The sequence below is a fragment of the Populus trichocarpa genome, chromosome 12 (genome assembly GCF_000002775.5).
Source record: "Populus trichocarpa isolate Nisqually-1 chromosome 12, P.trichocarpa_v4.1, whole genome shotgun sequence".
Taxonomy (NCBI): Eukaryota; Viridiplantae; Streptophyta; class Magnoliopsida; order Malpighiales; family Salicaceae; genus Populus; species Populus trichocarpa.
The window spans coordinates 3,345,909-3,371,275 of record NC_037296.2 but is presented as its reverse complement, the minus strand read 5'-3'; the positions used below and the strand labels follow the sequence as shown (position 1 = coordinate 3,371,275).

Sequence of the window (25,367 nt, the reverse complement as noted above, 5' to 3'; positions counted from 1 at the left end):
TATTTGAATGGTGTGAATTGTGTTTATGAAGTGTAACTAATGAATCCCCATCATCAATTCGGGAAAATCCAAATACACTGCCTTGTTCCGTATCCACATTTAATTTTGAAATAAATATTTCGTGCCCTATCCTCGCATCATAGCTGATCTCTTGAAATTGATGTCGAATAGGTCCTACAATTCAGAAGGTTTTCGTTCTTTGAAACAATTCAGCTGTGCCACCATACCACATGCCCCTTGAGAAAGGAAGCAGCAATGGCCTGGTATCGTCATATAAAGAAATACAGCTAGAAATCCAGAAAAAACTCCAAGAAATTGGAATTTTATCAAGGAACAATAATTAAAAACAGATTGTTAAGTGCAAAAATATGTTCATCATCCATCTACGATATAAAGTAACGAGGTCCCAGCAACAAAAAAACACATGAACAAAACTAACACCAAGGACACATTGATGATCTAAAGTCACGAATCCTTGGAGGAGCTCTTAATTAGGTTCTCACTTCTTGGATTTCTTTGATCCCCTGTAAGCCAAAAAAAAAATCAAGATGTTGAACCACAACACGTGGGTTTTTAATGCATGTAAAATTCTGTCAAAAAGATGCTTACTGGGCTGGTTGAGGTGCGGTGGGGGCGGCCGGTGGTGCAACTACTGGTTTCTCTGCGCCAGGTCCCTGAACAGAATCAAAACAAAAATATTTCAGCATCCCTTGCAATAGCGGGAATCCAACTGGGATCTACATAAAACTTCTGATTTTGATTCTTTTATAAGATTCAATTGAGAATGAAAGAAAAAATCATCAAGATTTGAGCAGACTGAAATTCACCCATAACCATTGCACTTGCCACATAATATGAATTGAAAACTCACAAAATGATTCACTAAACACTTGCAAGATTATGTGACTCAAAGGATGGACTAAACAAAAAGAACCAAATCTTTGATATTCCCATGTTCCTAACATGGTTATAACAGGGAAATATAACCAAGGTTCAACTATCTTACCAAACAAATCAATAAAGAACAATAAAATTTCAAGCAACGAGTAACTATATCAATGCTGCTATACATCTTACCTGGGCCAAACGTTCCTCCCTCCTAGCAAATTTCCTTTCTCTGCTTGCCTTGTTCTTTGCCCTCTTAGCCTCAAACTGGTCAGACAAAGTCTTCTCTCTAGCCTTTTCAGCCTTTGACTTGTGAATGCTCTCCATAAGAACTCTCTTGTTCTTGAAGACATTACCCTTCACCTTCATGTACATGTCATGGTACATGTGCTTGTCAATCTTCTTTGACTCCCTGTACTTACGAAGCAGACGCCTGAGGACACGCATTCTCCTCATCCAGAGAACTTTAGTTGGCAACCTAGCCTCCCTTGTACCCTTGCGCTTACCTAGAGTAGTTTTAAAGAGCTTTGTAGTCAGCAACCTTTTTCCCACAAAACATATAGGAAATGAACCAGCCAAAGAGAAATGATAAGAATAAAAGAAATCGTAGCACCATTCCCAATGCAATTAATAGGTATGTCATCTAAAAATTTAGTTTCTCTCTTAAGAATTTTTTTTCACATATTTAATAAATCGAGTGCAAAACAAATATTAGTGAAAGTGCAAGATAGAGACACAAACAGAAGAATATAAGACATGAACAGTGGCCTACTTCTACAAAAAACACTTGGTTTTTTTTTTCCAAAAAATATTTCATAGAGCTCCAGTCTTCAACAACTCCCAAGCTCAAACATACAATTAAAATTGCAAATACTCCAAATAGTCAAATGGTTCAGATTAAATATACCATATCCAGAGTGCCTTCCCTTTCTCTTGGCTTCCTTCATGCGACGGGCTCGAGATCGAGAGTGAATCTTTGTTGGCTTCCGGATGATGAAACCATCCTTTACCAACTTCCTAATGTTTTGGCCTGCATTGTACAAAGTGAATGCATAAATCAAACAATACCCAAACAGCAACTGTTCCCCACCCCACACATGAATTTATTGCTATAAGCATCAATGATGGTGCATGGCAGTTTCCATCGTGTCAGAAATTGAGGCAACCAAAATACAAAGTTGGAACACCAAAACCAAATCAAGTACAAACGAAGATGAATTTTATAATTCTTACAAAAACTACTTCTTCATTAAAAAAATGACAAGTATTTTACAACCCCTCCACCCCTATTGGCAAAAAAAACTAATTCCTTTATTAATTTAAAAAAAAAAACAATAATGCATAGTATATTTTTTTTATTTTCCACGAATTGATAATAAAATCTTATTTTTCAGAAGTTTCTCAAAAAATAATTAAAACATTTATCATTACAAAATGAGAATAGGGGAGTGCTTAGATTCAGTTTTATCTCAAGACCCTTGAATTCAAACCTAAAATACATTATCTATTGATAATCATATATAAATAAAGTAAGAAAAGACACATTTACATCCGAAAAAAGAAACTTAAAATCCATAATTTCTCCAGTGAGATTAAATTGCAAATGGGCTCCAGAATCTAAAAAAGACGATTAACAAGTGATTATGACTATTATTACTATGATATCTTGGACTACTACAGAATTCCGGAATCACCATTCCTAAAAGTATGATAATAAGAGAGAAAGAGAGGGAGAAGGTATTTACGAGAGTTAGCCATGGAGATTTCGTTGACTTCATTTGGATCAAGCCAAACCTTGCCTTTCCCACACTTTAGAACGCTAGCGGAAAGCCGCTTTTGGAGCTTCAACGACACCATCTCCCTGTTTCTTGATCGCTCTCCCTCACACTTTGCAGCTGGGAGGATAGCGGAAGCGTTTTATGTGAAGCGGAAGCGGCTGTTTATAGCATGCTAGCCCTAGTTTCATTAACTTCCCTCGCTAGGGTTTTTCACTCTGTAGGCTTCTTTGGGTTTAAGACGATGGGCCTAAACTTATTCGATATAATTTTCTGTTTCAAATTTGAGGCCCATTCTCGGGTTAGGCATATATAGGAAAGCCTAGAAGGCCCAATTAAATTATTTTTTACTTTTTTTTCTAGTGAGAAAATTAAGATTTTTTTATTTCACGCTAAAGATATTTATATCATTTTGTTTCAAATGAGAATTATTTTTTTTCATTATGGCATATTAATGCATAAAATTAAAAATTTAAATAACAACAATAATATTTTTATTTAGATATATCTTTATTTTAGTTATACGAGGATATTTTATAAGAAATATGGTACTGTGATACATGAAAATATAAATTAAAATCCTTAATTTGTGACATGATCACACTTTCCACCATTGAAATTTGAATTACAAGCAGGAATTTTTGTAAGAGCACTATATCATACATACATATGGAAAAGCACTAGTATTTTTTATTTTATTTTTCCATATACTTTACAATAGGCTCTATGCTTGAGTAATTTGACTCCCAACTTTGTTTTTCTCATCTTCTTCTTGTTGCTTCAAAGTGTCATAAAGAGGAGCGTTTCTTGTCTCAGGTAGCCACCAACTTATAACTCCACTAAAAATGGAGAGGATCCCAAATACGAGGAAAGAAAGAGATGGACTTAAGCGACCGGCAGCAACCAGCAATGGTGCTATTGAAGCACCCAACATCAAGGCTTGTCTTGATTGCGACACAGCAAAGTTTCTCACATTGGTTGGGAATAGCTCAACGCAATAAACATACAAGACATCGAATGCTACTGAAGCAGCCATGAAACCAATTCCTTCAATAGCCAGTTGAGCCCAATTCCCAGTACTGGATTTGTCAGCGTTCTTTGCGCGTTTTCCATGAGCGAAAAGGATGCAAAGAAGGCAAGAAATCCCAGCTAGAAAAGCAGAGAGAGAGAAGAGAAGTCGCCGGCCAGTGAGGCCCAAGAGTATAGTACCGATGACAACTGCAGGAACCTCCATCAATGCGTTGAGTCCAACAGAGAAATAAAGGTTGAAATTCAGGTTCTCAATATTCAGTTGAACACCATAGTAAACAAAACCAACTCCGAAACCTGCTATCATTACTGTGATCATTCTTTTAGCAGCCCATTTTGTCCTCCACAGGCTTTCTTCTGTGCAATTTTTTGTCAACGCTTCATTTTCACCACCCTCTCCCGCTGCTGACGGATTGGCAAGACAGAGGTTTTCGGGCAGTGTCTTGCCATTAAGCCTTGCGAAATTTTTCAAAACATCAAGGGCTTCTTCGCTCCTTCCCCTAACAAGAAGCCAGCGCGGAGATTCTGAGACAAAAGGGAAGAACAAGACAGAGTAGGCTAGAGGGAGAAGTGATAAAATCTTGTATAAATTCCTCCAATTTGTTCTTGTATGATAGGCAATTAAAGGCAGGGAAAGAAATCCTGCAGTAAAGAAAAAGAAGCCAAATTGACTAACAGGACCCCGCCTTTTTCGTCCGACCACTTCTGTAGCTAGAACAATACAGCAGATTCCTATTCCAGATCGAGAAAAACCATTTGCGAATCGAAGCAAAGAATATACCCAGATGTTCGGTGAGAGGGATGTAAGGAAAGCAGTGACAGAGGTTAAGAGACATGAGAGTAGCACTGTTCTTTTTCGGCCCAGGGATGCGTCTGCTAGGTGGCCAAAAAATGCAGAACCTGCTTGCCAAATTAACAATTCACAAAGTTAATCACTGTAAATCAGGACGTAAAGTAATGTTCTTTAAGATAGTTGTTTAGTATCTTCTCGTATTCTTTTTTATCGTACATGTTTCGTCACATAATAAAAACGACAGCGACTTAACTATTTATTATTTTTCCTTCTCATCTAATCCAAAATGCTCCCCTGGAACACGAGAGGATCTGAACTAAGATAATGAAATTGATTATTCCTGAGATTCATAGAGATTAATGTCGGAGCATGTAGTTCATTACCTAAGAGGGAACCAAGAAAGAACAGTGACGCAGGTATAGCAGCAAGGAACCTGCGGTCACAAATGAGACCCCATTCAGCAATAATGGAACTTGTATGGCCACTGACCCATTCCCAAGTGTCTGGCATCAGTCCACAAACAGAAGAGGCATCACCATTGCTGCTACTAGACAAGCACAGAGACGACGATGAATTATTTATGCATCTCCAAGCAGATGGTTGGGCATCACTGAAGATGGTAACCAATGTGTTCTGTGAATCAAATATCCATGCTAGTGAAACCAAGAGCACATGTAAAAACTGTGACCACCCGAAGGACCCTACATACTCCTCCACCACCTCCTCCACTGTCAGCTCTAGGTTTGTTGCCGGTGGTGGTGCTACTCTTTCTGCTAACTGTATGTTTCCATGCACAAGGTTTTGTGCCTGGTCTTCCATATCTTTTCCCAATTGTTGGGTATAGAAGACAAGCCAATGTCTTGCTTCTGAACATATATTTTTGCCATTTTGCCTATCTATATATAGGCGTTAGCTTTGCCACGAGTTACACAAAAAAACAAATTAAATTCTCAAGATGCGAGGGATTTTGAGTGATGTAGCTAGAAAAAAACTTAGTACTTCTTTCACTATCTAGAACATACAGTAGCTAGAAGATCAAAGCAATACGTAAATTTCTAATGGTTTTCTAATACATTTTGAGATCGTCATGATGATTTTATCAGAACACCAAGCACATTAGCAAGAACCTCAAAAATTTAAATTTACAACTTCACAATTTATTATCCATGTTTGATTCATATGTTGTAGCGTATATTCATATTAATTATAGCACAATGAACACAACAGTCTTACTGATAATGTCCACTGGATGAACCAGAAACTTAACTAGATCAATGTCCAGATCATATCTAATAACATTGATTATTATACTATCAAAGCTATAAGTTTTAACACAAGTGATCACTTATTAGTGCTATATACTTATTAGTGATCACTGCACAAAATTGTAGGAACATATCTGATAATCTATCGTACTGGCAACTATAAAAGGTTGCTGGGACCAAATCACACAGACGTATCAAATCAATACAGTGTTCATAATGTTCGGTTGAAGCACTCAACAGCAATAAAACTCGTCAGCTTGAAATTCTAACTAATTGATAAATCAGATGGCTTAGTATATATCCCAGCTGATTAAGGGCTAAAATCAATATCAAATCAGAAAAAAAAAAAAAAAAAAGATAAATCAAATATATTCATAATGTTCAGAAGAATCGTTACTGTGAACAAGTCAACAGAGATGAGATTTAGCATGGATACCCATTCCTGGGCGCCTGCCTTGGAAAAGGATTGAGAAGACACAACCATACATATATAGATCCATAAGTAACCATCCCCAGTGTCAGCAGATACATTGCTAATCAAATGAATAAAAAACAGAAGGAGAGACAGTCCGTAATTGAAAGGCAAATCAAATGCTAGTGCTGCAATGCATGCATTCTTGTGAAGAAGAAATCCACTAAGAACAGCTGCGAGAATACGTGGTAGTGTGATCATGACCTAAGTGTTGGGAAGAGGCTTTTGGTGGCCACGCAATACACATATACAATAATAGCATATTCATCCTTCCTCTACATCAAGCTAATAACAAATTTTATTTTAAATGTAAAAAATATATAAAACGTGATTTTAATTACATTGAATTTGGTGACCGAGTCCAATAGCTTAGGGCTGCTTTTTTTTTATCTGTCTTCGTAACAAAATAATATAAAAATATCAAAAATATATTAATTTAAAATTAAAAATAAAAATAAAATCAATTTTTTTAAAGCATTTTTAAAATGTAAAAAAAACATATTTTAATAAAAAAAATTCAACTCAACCTAAAATGATAAAGAATTATCATCACCCAACTTTTGTATAATATAAAAAAAATCACATCAATTTATTTCTTCTTTACGGTATGAAAAAATTCAAAAAGAAAAAAAATTAAAGAGAAAAAAAATAAAATTAGAAATATCTTAAAAGGAAAAAAATTAAAAGTAAAAAAATTAGTTGTCAGTGTATTGGGCGCTGATCTGCTATGTGTTATTCATGGTGTTAGCATAGAAAATATTTTATTTGAAGATTGTAATGGTGCAAATACATTCTATATTTTTAACCAAACTCAGATATTTTTACATTTGAAAAACATATTGTTATTGACCCGCTACGAAGCGCTGGCTAATATGCTAGCTATTATATTATTACGTAATGGTTATTTTTAAAAACAAACTATATTGAGATAATATTTTTTGTTTTTTAAAATTGATTTTTTATATTATCACATTAAAATAATACAAAAATATCAAAAAAATATTAATTTGAATTAACAAAAAAAATAAAATTAAAATTAAAATTTTTTTAAAGCATTTTTTAAAGGAAAACACAAACATGTTTTAATAAAAAAAATTCAACCCGGCCCCAAATAAAAAAAAATTATCATCACTCAACTTTTATACAATATAAAAAAGTCTTATCAATTTATTTTTTCTTTACAGTATGAAAAAAAAATTAAATAAGAGTAAAAAAAATCTAAAAAAATAAAATTAAAAATATTTGTTGGTCCAACTAGACCCAATAACATTGAGTCTGGCTACAAAGCCTAACCCAATAGTGGTGGGTCTAAAATCTGGATACCAAACTAGATCCCGCAACACTTTTTTACTAATAAACAGAAAAAACAATTCTTTTTAAGTTCTATAATATCATCCATAATTTAAATACTTTATATTTATAAGATGATTCACGATACAACAAATTTATATCCACATTACCTATACAGTGTTTTTTCGACGTATTTTAAATTACAAGATAATTTGTCCTTTGAAGCTAATAGCTCTCTCCCTACTCTATGCTCTGTGACATCAGGCCACTAAAATCTCTCATCCCCAATAAGGCCAACTTTCCGGCTGAATTTACTCTAATTAATGCTTCCGTTGCCAACACAACATGATCATTTTATTATTATCACATGGTGCAACATACCTGCCAAGCAGAATAGACTGACACTCCATTTTGGGCCGGATAAATTGTAGTGCATATTATTTTTAAAAAAAAGTTTTTTTTAATATTTTTTTATTTTTTAAAATTTATTCTTGATATTAATGTATTAAAATAATTTAAAAATATTAAAAACTTAATTTGAAACAAAAAAAACTACAGAATTTTCAAAAATACAGCTAGATCACGCTTCTAAACACATCTTTTTATGTATAAATAAAAAATTGTTATATGATTATTAATTTTAAAAGTTATAGAATTAATCAAAGTATATACAATTGACTCAAACAATTCGCGTTAATAAATAAAAGAAAAATCTACAAAGTTTTGTTTCTTTGCTAGCTTCTTCCTTCGTGCGAGTTCTTCGATGAGAAGACATGTTCACCACTCATGGAGATGACATCTCGAAAATAATGCGATTAAGGGATGTGATCAAAACCTCTACACAGAGCGTGTTTAGGAGTATAATTATGGGTGTTTTTTAAAGTTTGTTTTATTTAAAAATATATTAAAATAATATTTTTTTTATTTTTTAAAAAATATTTTTTGATATTAGCGCATAATAATCTAAAAATACCAAAAAATTATTAATTTAAAGCAAAAAAATAAATCTTTTTTAATTTTTTTCAAAAACACTTTTAAAATACAAAAACAAATGTTAAGTAACTTAACTATCATCTTTCCAGATATCTCCTGCATCTTTTTATCAAAACCGTTTTGTTTACTCAATTTATCTTTAAATGGAATCTAATTTTATCTCTGAATATATATTAAATATTTAACCTATGGTTTTGATGAGATTTTTGTACTATCTTATTGAAACCAATTATATGATTTACTTGTGATGAATATATATATGACTTTATAAGAACTTAACATGTATTCAAATATAAAGTTATTGTTACTTGCAAAATTTCAATGAAGAAGAGATCTAGAGATTTCTATATCGAATGATGAGTTAGAAACTTAACTCGAAAAAAATTAGCTGGACAAATCGAAGAACTAAATATCAGATATATCAAGCCATTAACCCCAAAAATAATCCAAATTGATCATAAAATTGGTTTCTTAATTAAGATCAATAAAAAAATTTATAAGTGTCATCATTTGTTTTTAACCACCATTTTTTAACATATTTTTTATGCAATTTGGCTATTTTACGGCAGTTTTATAATTAATTTTCATTCTCTTTGCGATAATCTTTTTATAATAAAAAATAAAAGAAGAAACACAAGAAAAGAAAAATAAAAAGGAATTAGTGAGAGAAACGATAATACATAAAGTTTTTGCCCCTTCTTAAAGCCATTAAAGGATAATAATGGGGAGGGAGAGAGAGTAGAAGGTGGGAGAAGGTTTGAGAAGACAAGGAAAGGAAAAAAAAAAAAAAAAAAAGGGGAGTATAAATAGAGATAGTTTCACAGGGGAAGGAAAATAAATAAAATAAAAAAAAAAAAAAAAAAAAAAAAAAAGAGAAAGAAGAAGAAAAACATGAGAAAAAGGAGTGAAAAACATTTAAAGAAAGAGAGAGAAAGAAAAACTTGGACAGCCCGTCTCTTTCCCTCCTCTACGAATCACCAGTCCGACAATTAATGCAGACAACATTGTCACAATAGCTCATCGATAAAAACATCCATGGCAGCACTGTAACAACCACTAGCTTCACCATTTCCTCTCTCCACCATGAACCCGAACCAACCCACCAACAAACCTTCTCTCCCTCGTTAGCCAACCACGATGCGCCAACATAAGCGGCGGCACGTGCAGACTACATGCCAATAATATAATTTTTAATTCCAGCTGTTGTGGTCGACTCCGGTCATTTCTTGTGGTTGGTATCGAACCTAAATAAATTTTGAATAATTTTTACAAGTTATTGAATTTTTTATAATAAAATATTGATGATTGTTGATGATTTTATTTGATTGATAATTGTGATTATTTAAAGTGGTGGGGTCTACATTATTGTGTGATAATCCTTGATGTTGTTGAGGAATTTATTTTTTAAGGTGAAATAAGATTAGAATCAACACCCTACAATGAGATTGAGACTTGAGAGGATTAAGTTGTAACAGGTTTATTTGTGACTTAATGGTTTGATTTTAGTGTGCAAATTTGGTATGCAGATATTGTTTTTATGGTCTTTGATTTTTTATAATGAGGTGAAATAAGTAATTTTATCATGTGTTAATAATTTTATTATTTGTTGATCTTTTTTATGAAAGACGTAGCACCATCAGGCAATGTCATATGGTGCGGTTAAAAATAATAAAATTGCTTAATATGTGATATTATGGGGTTCAAAAAAATATTTTCAAAATATCTTATTTTTTTCTTAATATTTTGTTTTAAGAAAAAAAATAAAGTTTGTTTTCCTTTCTTTGTGAATCTAGATTTGTAGATTCAAGTTGCCCCAACAATCCTCTTTCAAGCTACTCTTCCAGCTATCTACTCAATTGTCTTAAAAAAAAACAGAGTTGCTTAATATATATATATATATAATTTAAGATATTGATTCAACAAATATAATTTTAATTCAAATTTAAAGATAAACTAACTTGAAATTAAATAATTCAAATTTCAAATACAAGTAAAAAAATGGGAGTTCAATTAATATGACCCAATCAATTCGATGAGTCCGAAGATAATCTAGAAGACTGGTAAAAATATAGTTTATTAATTCAAAAAAATTCAAGATGATATTTAAAAAAAATATTGAGACAACAACATATTGGATCAACTAAGGTAAATATGTGGTAGTGTGATCATGACCTAAGTGTAGGGAAGAGGCTTTTGGTGGCCACGCAATACACATAGATAATACTAGCATATTGGTTTGTGCTTCGCAGCAAGTCAATAAAATTTTTTTTTCAAATATAAAAAAAAATATGAAGCGTGATTTTAAGTGCATTGGGTCTGGCAGCAGAGCCAGACCCAATGCTACTAGGTCTAGCGGTCGAGCCAAACTCAATAGTCTTGGGTCTGGCTCCATAGATCTGTCATCATATCAAAATAATACAAAAAATATAAAATAAATATTAATTTAAAATAAATAAAAAATAAACAAATTTAAATTTTTTAAAAACATTTTTGAAACGCAAAAACAAACATGATTTAATAAGAAAATTCAACCCAACCTCAAATGAAAAGAAATTATCATCACTCAATTTTTGTACAATATAAAAAAAATCTCATCAATTTATTCCTCTTTACCGTATGAAAAAAAATAATAAAAAAAATTAAAAAAATTAAAAATATATGGTGGCCCAACCAGACCCAATAAGGTTAGGTCTAGCTACAAAGCTAGATCCAATAATATTGGATTTAGTTAAAAACCAGATCTAATAGTGTTGGGTCTGGCTACGAGCCATGTCTAATAATAATTGGTCTAGCGGCCAAGCCAGATATAGCAGCATTTTTTTTATTAATAAATAAAAAAAAACATTTTTCAAGTGCTACAGTACACTATGCACTCTATGTATAGTGTGACCCATAATTTAATAAATCTATATCCACTTTACCTGTACAGTGTTTTTTCCGTGTATTTTTAAAGTACATGATAATTTGTCCTTTGAAGCTAATTGCTCTCTCTCCCTACTCTATGATATGTGACATCCAGCCATTTAAATCTCTCATCCCAATAAGGCCAACTTTCTGGCTGAATTTACTCTAATTAATGCTTCCGTTGACAACACAACATGATTAATTTCAATCATTATTATTATTATTATTATTATTATTATTATTATTATTATAAGATAGTAATAAGATTTGTGAAACTGATAAATTTTAAAAAATAAATTTAAAATCTAAATAATTAAGCTACATCCTTTATAATCACATGATACAAGATACAAAATAGACTAACACTCCATTTTGTACTAGTAAAGTTTATTTTTTTAAGTGTTTTTTTAAATGTGTTAAAATAATATTTTTTTATTTTTTAAATTTTATTTTTGATATTAATATATTTAAATAATTTAAAAATATAAAAAATTAATTTTAAAAAAAATCTCAAGAATTTTCAGAAATATAACTACCACCCTTCTAAACACACCTTTTTATAAAGAAAGCAGCCTCTCTATTTTTCAAAGCTATTGTTCCCCCCCTTGTGTTTGCTGTCACAAGTCACAACTCACAACCTCGGCCATAACTCTACGAAGTTTTGTTTCTTTGCTAGCTTCTTGGGCAGTGTCATGTGTTGCGGTTAAAAAATAATAAAATTGCTTAATATGTGATATTATCGGCTTAAAAAAATATATTTTCAAGATATTTTTTTTATGATTTTGTTTTTTTAAAAAAAAAATTTGTTTTCCTTTCCTTGTGAATCTGGATTTTTAGATTCAAGGATGCTCTTAATAATATCCTTTCAAGCTACTCTTTCAATTATCTAGTAAATTATCTTTAAAAAACAGAGTTCTTTATTATATATATAATTCAACATATTGATTCAACAAACATAATTTTAATTTTAATTAAAAAATAAACTAACTTGAAATTATACAATTTAAAATTCAAACACAAGTAAAAAAATAGGAGTTCAACTAATATAACTCGATCGATTCGATGAGTTCAAAGATAATCTAGACAACTGGTATAAATATAGTTTGACTAAAAACAATTTAAGATATATTTTTTTAAAAAAATATTGAGACGACAACATATTGGATCAACCCAGATAAATCTGGGTTAACCTTCCAAATCCGTGACTTGGATCATGAGACTATAATAATCTCAAATAAAACAAATCAAAATAAATTATGAAACTTGATTCTCAATAAATCTATTGTTGAATGATGATATTGAAAAAAAATCAATATAAAAAAATGACACAAAAAATAACCTTTCGAAACAAAATTATGAATTTGAATAACATTATGAAAATGCTATCAACAGTCTCAAAAGGTATTTTTAAACTCTAATTACCCTAAAAACTTAATCTGATATATAACAATACGTCAGGAAACTCGTAAAATTTCAGTTTGATCCAATGATCAGATTGAGAGATATGATTGATACCATAAAACTAGATAATATTTTAAAAATATATATTATTTAGCCGAAACGAAACGACCAGCCAGATCAGAACCGGAACGTTCTAGCCAGAATTTACAGAATGGGCCGAAATTCTAAATGAAATAAAATATATTCTGGTTTGTTCTGTTTTTTAAACTGAAATAAGATATACCGATCATTCTAGATAAAACTGAATAGAATTTAACCTTGATATAGAGTGATTGGGCCTCAATTTCCACAATAAAATTTTTAAAGCTAATAAAATCAAGTTCTAGATTTATTAACATAATTATAAAAAGTTATTAATGTGTTATTCTATTCTTTCCTCACCCGATTCCCCCCTCTTTAATTATATTTTTTTAATTATATTTTGTAAGAAACTCAAGACTACTAAAATCAAGTAGTATTGAGCCACCTACAAGAAAATTAGAAGAGAAAAAAAAACAAGTTATATAATAAAAGGTTTCTGTCCTCTTGACAAGAAATCCAGATTCAAGGCTATCAAATCAATAGCTGATTTGGGCCTCCGACAAATCATTACCACTTAATGATTTTTCATTAGTGTGCTGATTAGGAAACATATATCTGCTCAATCTCCATCATTCCAACGTTAATAGACCCCTTGTTTTCCTTTTGTCTTCTGATCTACTCGAACATTACTTATTTTCAACTGTTTTTCCACCATTACTGCATCAAAGTGCATGGAACCTTCTGAAAAGTCTTCACTTTTACTTCATGTTGGTTTGTTTCCATAATTTCCATCCCTTACTTTTCTTGCTATTTCCTTCGAAACTCCAAGTAACATGTAATAGTTGGAGGATGGTTGAAGATGGCGATCAAATCCTATTAATGAAAGTAAATGTATGGGTTTCCCTAATAATATTAGGCCAAGCACAAAACCAGATATTGTTTGCAAGTTTCAACTAGAGTAACAATCCATGTAAAGATCCAGTTCAAGACTCGAGTTATGAGTTGATTTAGGAGTCGATTTATAATATGATTTTTTTAATAAAAAAAACCATTGAAATGTTGCATCTGGGATTTAAAAAAAAACCAATATATTTGGTAAAATAAAAAGACTAGTTCGAAGTAAAACTAGACTCGACTAAACTCTAGATTAATGTGTCATTGAGTTAACCTATTAGACTAATACGAGTTTTATAATACTACTACAAGTAAGATGAATGAAAATTAGGTGAAAAATATCATAATGACGAACCAAAATTACGAAGAAGAATGGTAAAAACAGAGTCCAAGCTTTTGATTTCAGCAATAAAGACATAATTCACCCCTCAAGAAAACAAGGTGATGGTGAGAGAGAAGACATGGGAATGTTATTTGATTTTATCAAATGAACATAATCAAATTGATTTTTTTTAGATGAAAGAATGCCGTGTGTATGCATGCATCCATGTACGTGTTTGCATGAATTTTGAGCATCAACATGAGAGACCTGCTGCAAGAGTAATGAACAATGCTTCAAGTAGACCCGGATATTAACATTAAGGAAATGCCAGCAGTTAATGCTATCTACAGAACTCATTCAAATCTTCTAATCAAGGCGAGCAAACTGGGAAGATGAAACGGTAGATCTAGATAGAGATCTTGTATCTTCTAAATTAAGTGCAGGTCCAGTGATTCGACTCTGTAGAGCCATCAGCCTTTGTTCCGGATCAAAGTGTAGCCCCAAATTGACTGGCTGCCCAAATCAAGGAGGCTGATTTCTCACCTTACATCTTCATGTATGGATGCCATGGGGACCCTTTTCCTCCCATTAGCATGCATGGCCAATGAGTAGTAGCAAGAACTCTCCACTTTTCAACCTAATCAGAGGTAAAAATATGCTTCGTTAACAGTCAAACCTGAATTACCTGATACAGTCCTATCCTGAATGAGAAAAAAAGAAGGAACTTGAGGCTAAATAATCTAAACAGTTGGAACTTTCAAAGTAAACAAGAGAAACAAGCTAAAGCATGAACTTGCATGAAATGCAAATGACAAAATATGTGATAATTGGTAGTCTTACATCATCACAAATATGATCAAGGAAAGTGAAACTGCTAGACAAACAAAATTCTTTGAACTTCCCATCTTAGCAGTGCATCATGTCTTTATTTGCGTTAAAAAAAATATCAAGAGCATGCAGAAGCAAATAGTAAATGTATCACAGCATCAGAGATACAACTACCAGCTATCGAACAATTGTATCAATGTGCTCAATTGACACCCCCTTCCCTTCCCTGTACTGAAAAATGGAGCACATTTCTACCAGCTATCGAACAACGTATGTTCCTTGCAATTCTTTTCCAGGGGCTCTACATGTTTTGCATACCAGGAATTCAGTGTTTAGGCCAATGCTAATGAAAGCTAGTCAAAGCAAGCCAATGCTACCCAAAGCTAACCAGAGCTATGAGGCCATATAATTATTAGGCCAACACATGCAGATACGAATTTTTATTATTCACTTTATTTTTCTTATCTTGTATATTTTTCTTTTATACACCTACTCACTTAAATATCGAGAATTTCTTATTATTTAGGTGATTTTTTAAAAAAACAAATCGCATAAACACTAGTAAAGTCCATCAACTAGTGATCAGCTCAATCACTCCATTCATCAATCCAGAACCCAGCCATGAAAAGCTAAAGTTCTGTTTAAAATTTTTCTATGACCTCGTCAACTTACCTGAAAGAAGGGGTGGTGATTTTTCCATACCTTTTGTAAACTCCTTAACAGAGCTAAAATCAATGGTTTGAAAATCATCCACCCTGCAGGGCAACCCGGTGAGTGGTTGATCTGAATCTTGATTTAGGTTAGGTTTTTTTGGATTGTTGTATAGTTGACTCAGTTAAATTTAAGTAACTTGGTAGGTCAATTAATGACCCGAGTAAACTCAAATATCCTGTTCGCATGATCTTATTGAAGAATTTTTGCAACGTGATTTTTCTATATTTGAAATTTGAGGATTGAGAATAGTTATTTTTTTTAATTTTGTTTTTATAATGTGGAATTGTGGATTTTTTTTTAAAATACCGCTTAGAAAATATTGTTTTGTTTTACGTAAAAACTGCAGAACCGCACAGTACTTGAATATATTAGTGGAACCATGGCTGTTGCATCTTGTCCAACAAACAGTCGAGGGCCGATGTCTCACTGCAGAACAAGTAAGGCGTAATATCATGTACAGAACTTTTTGAACTGAAACTGGAAACTTGTACAAGATTTCTGTCTGCTCTATGATTTGATATAAGAAAAACTACATTGGCTTTTGGGGGGATTATTAGGCTAGAATGATTTGCCATTTCATTAACCCTATCCCTCATCCTAATAGAAGTAGAATTGAGGATCTTCAAGTTGGAATTCCAAAATTAACTCCTGGAAACATCCATGTTGGTGGGTTTTAAAAGCTATTTGCAATTTCTAGATTTCCACTTTAACCAAGTCTTTGGTTTTACAACCTGTATACATCACTTGTTTCTTAGAGAGACATCAAGAGCAATCCTCGAACAAGAACAGTTTCGCACCTTCATTGATTTCACACAATTGCTATAGAAATGTGCAGAAATGTTAACCATGATCAGTTTTCTAGAATCTATCAGGAAGGTCAAAGGATGCAGGATGGACGTGGAAGCCTGATCACTCTGGATTTATGTCCTGCAAATGGTCGAAAAATAGGCTTCAGCAATCAAACACATGAAAACCAGAGGTAACACAGCCTGCGCAGCATATTATATTGGATTTTTATGTATTCCTTTGTTATTCTGGAAGTAATTAATCATAATAGAACTCGAATTCGGCTACTTATGTTCCTCCATGTTTTGTATGAAAGATTACCGGCAGGATGATTTTTTGATAATATCTTATAGCAGCCGGAAATCAGACCGAAAGGTTGAAGATACCGAAACCATACCTGCAATTTTGAGGAGCTCTCCAAGCGGGTGATGCTGATGCTTTTTCCTTAAGAGGCAATGACATGAAATTCTTCCAGTCTTCAAGCACAATTTTAAGATCATGAACTTTAGTCCCCAGACCATAGCAGCAATTTGCATGCATAGTACAAACTTCGTGAAAATCCTTGCTACGTTCACAAAAACCACCAAAGTAAGCTGTGTCTAGAAACCTCATTTCTAGTCTGATCTTCTCGAGGAAAGGATCGTTTTTTATCATATTCAATACATCTTGATCATGATTGCCAGGATAGGTTTCTCTAGACTGGAACCAAAACCTGTAGAATTGAATCGTCCGAAGATTGGATCTGACATAGGTAAACCCTCCATTTGGTCGATTATTTTTGTCTTCAGGATTGCCGTAGTAGTTATCACATGCTATCTGGAAATCTACTTTCGGATAGAACCGTGGAAATGGATTTCGAAGCCACACAATATCTGCATCCTGGAAAGGGGAATAAAGGAGTCAGATAGCAGGAAAATGGAGTTGATCTGAAGAACATAGGCAAGCCAAAAAGGTCTGTCTATACCGTGAAAACAAAGCTGTAGCCCATCTCAAGAACAGTGCCCAAAAACTCGATTCTTCTCCACATCATCTTTAGGTATTCTTCAGACATGAAGTATGCTTCACTTGAGAAATTAAGCCCTTCAGTTCTGAGAGCATAGCAATGTGGATGTATAGCCAAGCAACGAGCATGTGCCTTCTGGTCCATGGATATTATGATCAAATTATTTACAAGTTTTTGTGTGTTGTCTCCAACTTGAAAACTCTCCAAGAAGAGATCAAATATAGATCCAGGCTCTGCCCATGCTTGATTCAATGTTGTCAAGATCACAGTTTTATGCTTGGTGGATGCGTTCTTCAAAATTCCCTCCAATTCCAAATCAAATTTTCCCTGGAAATCCATGAATGCACCCATCTTAATTGCATCCACACAAATTTAAGTTCATAGAAGATGAGACAATGATAATAATAACCAAAAAAATAAAAAATAAATCGCCTCTGCTTCGGAAAAGTACTCGAGAGGGGTCATGAAGACACGATGATTAATTTCTCATCAAGTTGCCTAACATTTAACTTCTTCTTTTTGTTGATTGAATTTATGATGTCAATAATTTTTTGCCCAAGAATTTTTTATTGGATGTTCGACAAGTTCTTCCATCAAGTGCTAGATAACATGGTGCACAACTCAGCAAACCATGTCTCCTGTAAACTCATTCGTCGGAGAGAAAAAAAACTATTGACTACACTGTCAGCGATCAATAGTTTGATGTGTCGTCTATTCCCCTCCCTCTTATAATATTTTCAAAACATAAAGAACTCCATTTTCAAAATATATTAAAAGCAAAAACTTCAACATACTCTGACGTCCAAGATAAAAATAAAGTGAAAGGCAACTTAAATGCAAACTAGATCTAGGCATTATTAGCTGTACAATTGTCTAGCCCCCTTTCATTTATATTTTATATGTTTTTGGTTTACTTTCTTTTTTTATTTCAAGAGGGTGTTTGAAAGTATAGTGATAATTGTTTTTTAAAGTATATTTTGCTTATAAATGCATCAAAATAATATTTTTTTTAAAAAAAATTATTTTTTACATCAGCACATTAAAACAATTTAAAAATATTAAAAAATTAAACAAAAAAAATTCAAAATTTTAAAAAACACGATTTGAATTGTATTTCCAAACATAGTCTAAATATTAGTAAAATAGTGTCCAAACTATTGAAGCTGATAAGTACGGGGATAAATAATTATATCAGCTAATTAAGAATAAAAGTTCTCTTTTCTATAAAATAATTTTTTTAAAAGAAAATCTCTCTTTTATGCTTCTATTTCTCTATATATATATATATATATATATATTTTATGTTGTAAGTATAAATAAGTACCATAGAAAATTATTCACTCTATATTTCTTTATATAGAGCTCGCAACGAAGTACATGAATAAATTTAATTTAAATATGAGACCACTAGAGATGCAACTATTTTTATTAATTTAAAACAAAAGATATGATATACTCTTAATAATTATGAAAGTATTAAATTGGAAATGTCATGTGAATGAATTGCAACTTGATTAGCACTAATGACCTCGTTATAAACTATTGTTTATAACCCAAATTAAGAGTATCAAATTTGGATTTCGAAAGAAAATTCCCAAAGCCACGTCATTGATTGGTTGGCATGGGGCCCATAAAAGAGAATCCACCAATGAAATGGCAAGCTGATTCGGAATCACATTCGAGAAACTCAATGATGTGCTGCCGAATCAACGTAAGGCAGTAAAAAATTGGAGTCCACGTTACAAAAATTTTAAATTATTTTCTCATATAGTTTCTTGTCAATGAATGTCCCATAAAAAAAAAATTGCATGGACCCCAGAAAGTCACATCGTTATTACCACCTTGTAAACATCTTAATTACAATAATAATCTAGATAATTAGATCACTAATTACCAACTCTTTGAAGATCACTCTTGTATTGTAAATTATTGGTATTATTTTAAGAATAATGACCCTTTCTTCATGTTCAATCTTGGCCCCACAAACGACTGGGTCTCCTGCAATGGCTGAGAAAACAAGTCGGTGCTTCTTTCCTCGGACTTGTAAGAAAGGTTTGCGGAGTTATCGACTTCTAGGCAGGAAGCCAGCGAGAAGGATAAACTACGTTATAGTCCTTACACATTTCCTACTGTTCTATCTTAGCTCCTACACTTATTGTATTTTTCACTGTTAATTTTATGGTCTGGTTTCGAAATATATTTATTTATCACATCGAAGTTTGGAGGAGAAAATTGAAAAAAAAGGAAGGAAAAAAGGTTCCGTGCTTTCATTGGATTAGGTATTGAGCATTTAGGGGGGGCTAGATTGAGACTTTTTCAAAACTATTGGGTTAGTATTGAAGAATCTTAAAGAACTGGATCTGGAGTGAAAAGTTGATAAATATTTGGAGACTCAAATATAGTTTGCGAAAAAAATCCAGATAATTGAGTAATGTTTACTTAAACATAAAAAAAAAAAAGGATGATAACACTGTTTAATGTTAAAAATACTTCAGCTAGCCAGGAAAAAGAGAAGTTCACACATGCTCTTCCTCTGGATTATCTAGTTTAATGCCTTGATGTTTGTGATTTTGGTTCTTGGACAATTCTGTCTTGGTTTCATGACTGCTGTTGAATTCAAGACGAACTGCTAACATAGCTACATGAATTCTTGAAAGTTTTAAGCCAAAGGGTGACGAAGAAGAAGAAGAAGAAGAAGAGGAGAGGAGCACTTTCAAGAATATATTGAACCAACCAACTAAAAGAGTAAACAAGATCCCACAAAAATAATGGAGTAAATCCAAGCATTACAGGATTATAAAAGGAAAACTCACCTTAGAAGTTCGATTGTCTAACATGGAAAGTGAATCTGAATCAGAGGAGGAGCCAGGCAGGAACTCAAAATGGTAGGCAGACTTGTACAAAACGATGCAAGAAACAGCAAGAACTCCCAGAAACAAAACTGTGATTCTTACAATCGGCTTGTGGATGACCGCAGAGGAACTATGCAATGTTCCATTGACCATGCCGTCACCACCAGTACCAGTCATTTTGCCTGCTGCTGCTGTTGATGAACTGTTGCCCTGTAATTCCTTGTTTTCTCCAAACTAGAACTGGTCTCTCTTAATTATGTATACGTAGCTTCTCTGCAGGTCAACCTTGTTGCCCTCAATCTCTCTCTACTGCCTTATTTGATTATATATTTGGTTTAGTACTTAGTTAATTTCTTACCTGTTCTTGATCGATCCAGCCTATCTGTTGAATATTCTTTGTTGAGATTGAGGGGATGAAACAGTAGGGCAGTAACATAGTCGCTGGAGTACTCGTTTAATTGACGTGACTACCGATTTAATTATGGACCCTGCTAATAAAGATATAGAGACGAAAGGCAACTTGCCGAAGTATTTCATCACCCGCAACACTTCAAGGCTCTCCACTGCGCTCAATGTCGGCTTAGTTTTTTTAATATAATAAAAATATTCAACCATCATTAATACATTTTATAATAACAAAAATTAATCATCAATTCAAAATACAATATATATATATATATATATATAGATATAGAACGAGATTTATTTTAAATGTTAATATGGTGGTATATTAGATTATATTTATTTTTAAATATTAAAATGATTATATATTGAATTAATAATTAATGTATGAAAGCTAGCTAGTTAGAAATTACCCTAAACATAGAAGGAAAAATGAAGTTTGGCGCCTATTGTTCGGACTCGGGAAAATTAATACTTGGACCGTAACTTTATGATAATTTTTTTGAAAGGTCTAAAAATTAATTAAGAAAAATTATGTGACCTCAGTTTATCAATCACGATGTCTCGATGCAACCTTTTTTTCTTAATAAAAGGTATATTTTACTCTTTATACCCACAAATTAAACTTAGACTTTTCGCTAATAAAAAAAAATTACTTTACGTTCGAGAATCATTTGGAACGAGATTTTAAAAAAATTAAATTAAATTTGTCATTTTTTTATCTAGCCATCATAAATGGTTTTTCCAGTAAAAATAAAGTTTTTATTAGAAATATCATTGATTATAGGAAAAACTAAAAGTGATGATATTTTTATTATGCACTACCTTATAAAGTATTATTTATTTCAATAATATTTTTTTCTTTAAATTTTTCTTTTTTAAATCTATATTTCTTTCCCTAATTTATTGTCGTTTGCTTTATACGTGGTTAGCTCGGTTTCATAACCCATTTCACGGGTTTGATGAATTAACTCGAGTTTTTTTTTTTTTTTAATTGATATTTTTTTTCAATTTCATCCTTCAACATTAAGTTGATTGAAAATTAGATTAGTTTATTTTCTATGAGGTTATCATGGTCTCATAACCCGAGTTACAGGTTTGGCCGATTAACCCAATTAACTAGAGTTTTTTTTGTTTTTTTAATTGACATTTTTTTAATTCCATCCTTCAGCATTGAGTTGATTATGAATTAGAGTTCATGATTTATTTTAGTTTTATTTCTATGAGGTTTTCATAATTTTATAACTCGGGTCACATGTTTTTCGGGTTAACCCGGGTAAACTCAAGTCATTTCAATATGTCCTATTTTTAGATTGATTTTTTTTTCATTTCAACCTTCAACGATGGGTTAATTGAAAGTTGGGCTTTATAATTTATTTTAATTTTTTTTTTAAGGTTATCACAGTCTCATGATTTACTTTACAAATAACGTGGCATAGTGCAAGCCAATAATCTTGCATAAAATAATTGAGGAGGGGAATTCATTATTCCTCTCCTCAGAAAACATTGTTCATTTGAACAATGCTTTGTTTTTTGTTTCTTTTTAAAAGATTTAACTCTTTTTTTTTCTTCTGAATCTCATAATTCAACATTGAGTTTGGTTATCTTGATCTCATGGCTCAAGTCATGAATTTAGAGAGTTAACTTGGGTTTTTTATGTCTTTTCTTAGTTGATTTTTTTTTCAATTTCATCCTTCAACATTTGATTGAATTAGAATTAGATTTCATAATTTTTTCGTTTTGCTTTCTATAACATTATCTTGGTTTCATTACCTAGGTCATAGGTTTAGTGAATTAACCCGGGTTGACTTGGGTTATTTTTTTATTTTTTTATTTCATCCAACAACATTATGTTTGTTTATCCCGGGTCACGGGTTAAATCGGGTTCTTTTGTCCTTTTTTTAGTTGAAGTTTTTTTTTTTAATTTGATCCTTCAATATTTTATTGATTTGGAATTAGGCTTTATATATTTTGTTTTCTTTAATATTATCTCAGTCTTATTCATTGTTATTAAACCCGGCCCGGCCCGGCGGGTCGACCTGGGACCCGGTAAACCCGGTGGTTGGACCGGTCCGGGTTTAATAAAAGACCGGCTGGGGCAACAGCCCGGCCGAACCCGGGCGAACCCGGATGAGACTCGGTTTTTTTTTTTCAATTGTGGGATTTGAAACCCATTAGTATATATACTCTATGTTCTCAAGAAAAAAATCATATTTTTTCAATGTATAATAAAAAACCTTTTGGTTTAAATACTTCAACTTAAAAGGATAACATATTATCTTTTCAATATGGAATTTGAAGCCCTTTCGTATATATATTATATGTTCCCAAGGAAAAAATCATATTTTTAACGTGGGATAAAAAAACCTTTTGATTTAAATATTTCAACTTAAAAGAATAACATAGTATCTTTTCAATATGGGATTTGAAACCCTATGTTTTTTCAAAGTAAGATTTGAAACCCATTAGTATATATACTCTATGTTCCTAAGAAAAAAGTTATGTTTTTTCAATGTGGAATAAAAATACTTTTTTAGTTTAAATACTTCAACTTAAAAGGTTAACATAATATCTTTTTAATGTGGGATAAAAAAAAATTTAAAATATTCTTTTAAACTTCATTGTTTACAATATGTATAACATATATTTACATGGATTTTTTCATATGAAATATTAAAATTTTAATTTTTTTTAATTTTTCCGGGTTGACCCATGAAACCCAGGACCCGGCCCCTGGTCGGGTCAACCCCCGGGCCGAGTTTAATAACTATAGTCTTATTACTTGGATCACGAATTTGATAAATTAACTCAGGTTAATTCAAAAAAAAATTTATCTTTCCTCGAATAATATTAGAAGCTAAAAACATCTAGATGAAACTCTTCATGTATTGAAACCCATTTACACTAAATTTGATTTTTTAGGTGTTGAAACGTGGACAATCAATCTCTTTCATGTTTTCTATTGTTTCTGGTGACTTTCTCTCGGCTATAACAAATCCATAGACTTAAATGTAAAAGAAATAAAGTCTTGGATTAAAAGGTATAATTACCAAACTAAAGAGACTAAATTGAAGTTGAAAAAAATTCCAAGACTTACAGCTTGAGGTCTCTTGTAGAATGAATACAAGAAATTCAAAACTCGTGATCATCAAACAGTTGATTTTTGCTAGCTATCTTCTTCTTCTTAGCCGCCATGGCCTCCTGGCTGCTTGAAAAGTCGAGAAATTGAAAATATTGTAATAAACCAAAAGAAAAGAAGTAGGGTGAGTTTTATCACGCACGCATCCTTGAATTGTTTTTAATTTCCTAGTTTACTAGTTAATTTCAATTTAGTTTTTCTATATAGATTAGGTGGGTTTGATGATTACTATTTAAACATTTTTATATATTATTTTTAAGAGTTTTAAATAGATTAAATAGATTTTCTCTATAATTTAGAAATATCACCAAGAAACTTTGATCACATAATTTCTTTGCTGATTTCAACAAATAAAATAAATAAAAAATAGGACTTTGATTACATAATTTCTTGCAAGTTTCTTTTTGAACTCTTACGAGGGACATCTCAAATAAATTAAATGTGGGCTAATGTATTTTATTAATTTTGTTTATTGTTGGTTTTAATTATTAATGTGATATATATAAACTTAATTGACTTTAATGGGTTATTGCATCACGAAGCATGCACGATCATCATCGAACAAATATATATTATTCGTCATGAAGAGTGACTATATATTATATATATTACAATAACATGCGAACTCTTATTAATGATTTAGTGTTCTTTAATATGTTTTTAAAACATATAAATATACACACACACACCCTTACTACAAGTTCTTTGATCTAAGGTCAACTAATTTTTTAGTAATTTCTATTTTTAAATGAAAAGATGGACAGGTGTTAATTAGAATTCTATATTGATTTTTATTTCAGAAAGAAAAAATAAGGAAGAATTAATTAAAACTCCAAAAAAAGGTTAAAATACTATGCTGATTTTTTTTTCATTTACATTGGGAAAAATACTTTATTTTATTTTTAAAAGTAAGAATGATTAAGATTTTTTATTTATTTTTATTTTTGTTGTATTTTTTATTTTTAGAACTTTAATTTTCTATAAATATTAATTTTATTTATTTACCATTGTAAACTATTTTTATTTTTTTCTAATATTTTTATTTACATCATAAAACTTATTTTACTTAAAAAAAAATAAAAAATAAAGACTAAGAAGTTTTTTTGTTAATCTTTTATTTATTTATGCTATTTTCTTATTTTATTTGATTTTAAAAAACCAAAGATAAAACTTAGAAAATAAATAAATTTAATGTAAAAAGTAGAAAAGCTCAAACACATGAAATCACATAATTCATGAAAAAATACACACGTTTATCAGTACATCATTCACCTTATCTTTTATTGAATATTATTAGACCAACTTTTGATTTACAAGACTCAAATCATTAAGAAAAAATTTGCTAACGAGAATAGAAAAAAAATCCAAAACAATTCTAGTGGTGTTTAAATGAAAATTTTGCAAACACTTTTCATAATTTTTAATTTTTAATAAAAAATTATAACCAATATAAAAAATTAACTTTTTATAACTATCATCTAGCGGTGTTAAAAGAATCAATTACGATGTCATATATATTAAAATAAAAAAATTAAAATA

The 25,367-nt window shown here is 31.4% G+C and overlaps 3 protein-coding genes across 3 annotated transcripts; all 3 read right to left on the bottom strand.

Moving 5' to 3' along the window:
- Positions 1 to 294: 294 nt before the first annotated feature.
- LOC7485196 (60S ribosomal protein L19-3) lies at positions 295 to 2,849 on the bottom strand. Its single transcript, XM_002318298.4, has 5 exons — positions 2,631 to 2,849; positions 1,793 to 1,915; positions 1,078 to 1,391; positions 610 to 674; positions 295 to 524 (listed from the first exon to the last, which is right to left on the bottom strand). Exons 1-5 carry the CDS (start codon positions 2,740 to 2,742, stop codon positions 500 to 502), a joined length of 639 nt encoding a protein of 212 aa, XP_002318334.1. The 5' UTR covers positions 2,743 to 2,849; the 3' UTR covers positions 295 to 499.
- Positions 2,850 to 3,131: 282 nt separating this feature from the next.
- On the bottom strand, positions 3,132 to 6,482 carry LOC7454030 (organic cation/carnitine transporter 1). The gene is made up of 2 exons (XM_002318299.4): positions 4,866 to 6,482; positions 3,132 to 4,589 (listed from the first exon to the last, which is right to left on the bottom strand). The coding sequence occupies exons 1-2, from the start codon at positions 5,299 to 5,301 to the stop codon at positions 3,385 to 3,387; spliced, it is 1,641 nt and encodes a 546-aa protein (XP_002318335.3). The 5' UTR covers positions 5,302 to 6,482; the 3' UTR covers positions 3,132 to 3,384.
- Positions 6,483 to 16,084: 9,602 nt separating this feature from the next.
- On the bottom strand, positions 16,085 to 20,796 carry LOC7454031 (uncharacterized protein At4g15970). Its single transcript, XM_002318300.4, has 4 exons — positions 20,249 to 20,796; positions 17,397 to 17,762; positions 16,830 to 17,311; positions 16,085 to 16,573 (listed from the first exon to the last, which is right to left on the bottom strand). Exons 1-4 carry the CDS (start codon positions 20,462 to 20,464, stop codon positions 16,567 to 16,569), a joined length of 1,071 nt encoding a protein of 356 aa, XP_002318336.3. The 5' UTR covers positions 20,465 to 20,796; the 3' UTR covers positions 16,085 to 16,566.
- Between the last annotated feature and the right edge of the window lie 4,571 nt (positions 20,797 to 25,367).

Coding starts and splice junctions, on each gene's coding strand:
- LOC7485196 (XM_002318298.4), bottom strand. CDS start 2,742: ATGGTGTCGTTGAAGCTCCAAAAGCGGCTTTCCGCTAGCGTTCTAAAG. Junction 675..1,077: donor GGGAGGAACGTTTGGCCCAG/GTAAGATGTATA, acceptor GATTCTGTTCAG/GGACCTGGCGCAGAGAAACC. Junction 525..609: donor ACCGCACCTCAACCAGCCCA/GTAAGCATCTTT, acceptor TTTGGCTTACAG/GGGATCAAAGAAATCCAAGA.
- LOC7454030 (XM_002318299.4), bottom strand. CDS start 5,301: ATGGAAGACCAGGCACAAAACCTTGTGCATGGAAACATACAGTTAGCA. Junction 4,590..4,865: donor CTTTCTTGGTTCCCTCTTAG/GTAATGAACTAC, acceptor TTTGGCAAGCAG/GTTCTGCATTTTTTGGCCAC.
- LOC7454031 (XM_002318300.4), bottom strand. CDS start 20,464: ATGACTGGTACTGGTGGTGACGGCATGGTCAATGGAACATTGCATAGT. Junction 17,763..20,248: donor TAGACAATCGAACTTCTAAG/GTGAGTTTTCCT, acceptor ATGGATTTCCAG/GGAAAATTTGATTTGGAATT. Junction 17,312..17,396: donor GCTACAGCTTTGTTTTCACG/GTATAGACAGAC, acceptor TCCCCTTTCCAG/GATGCAGATATTGTGTGGCT.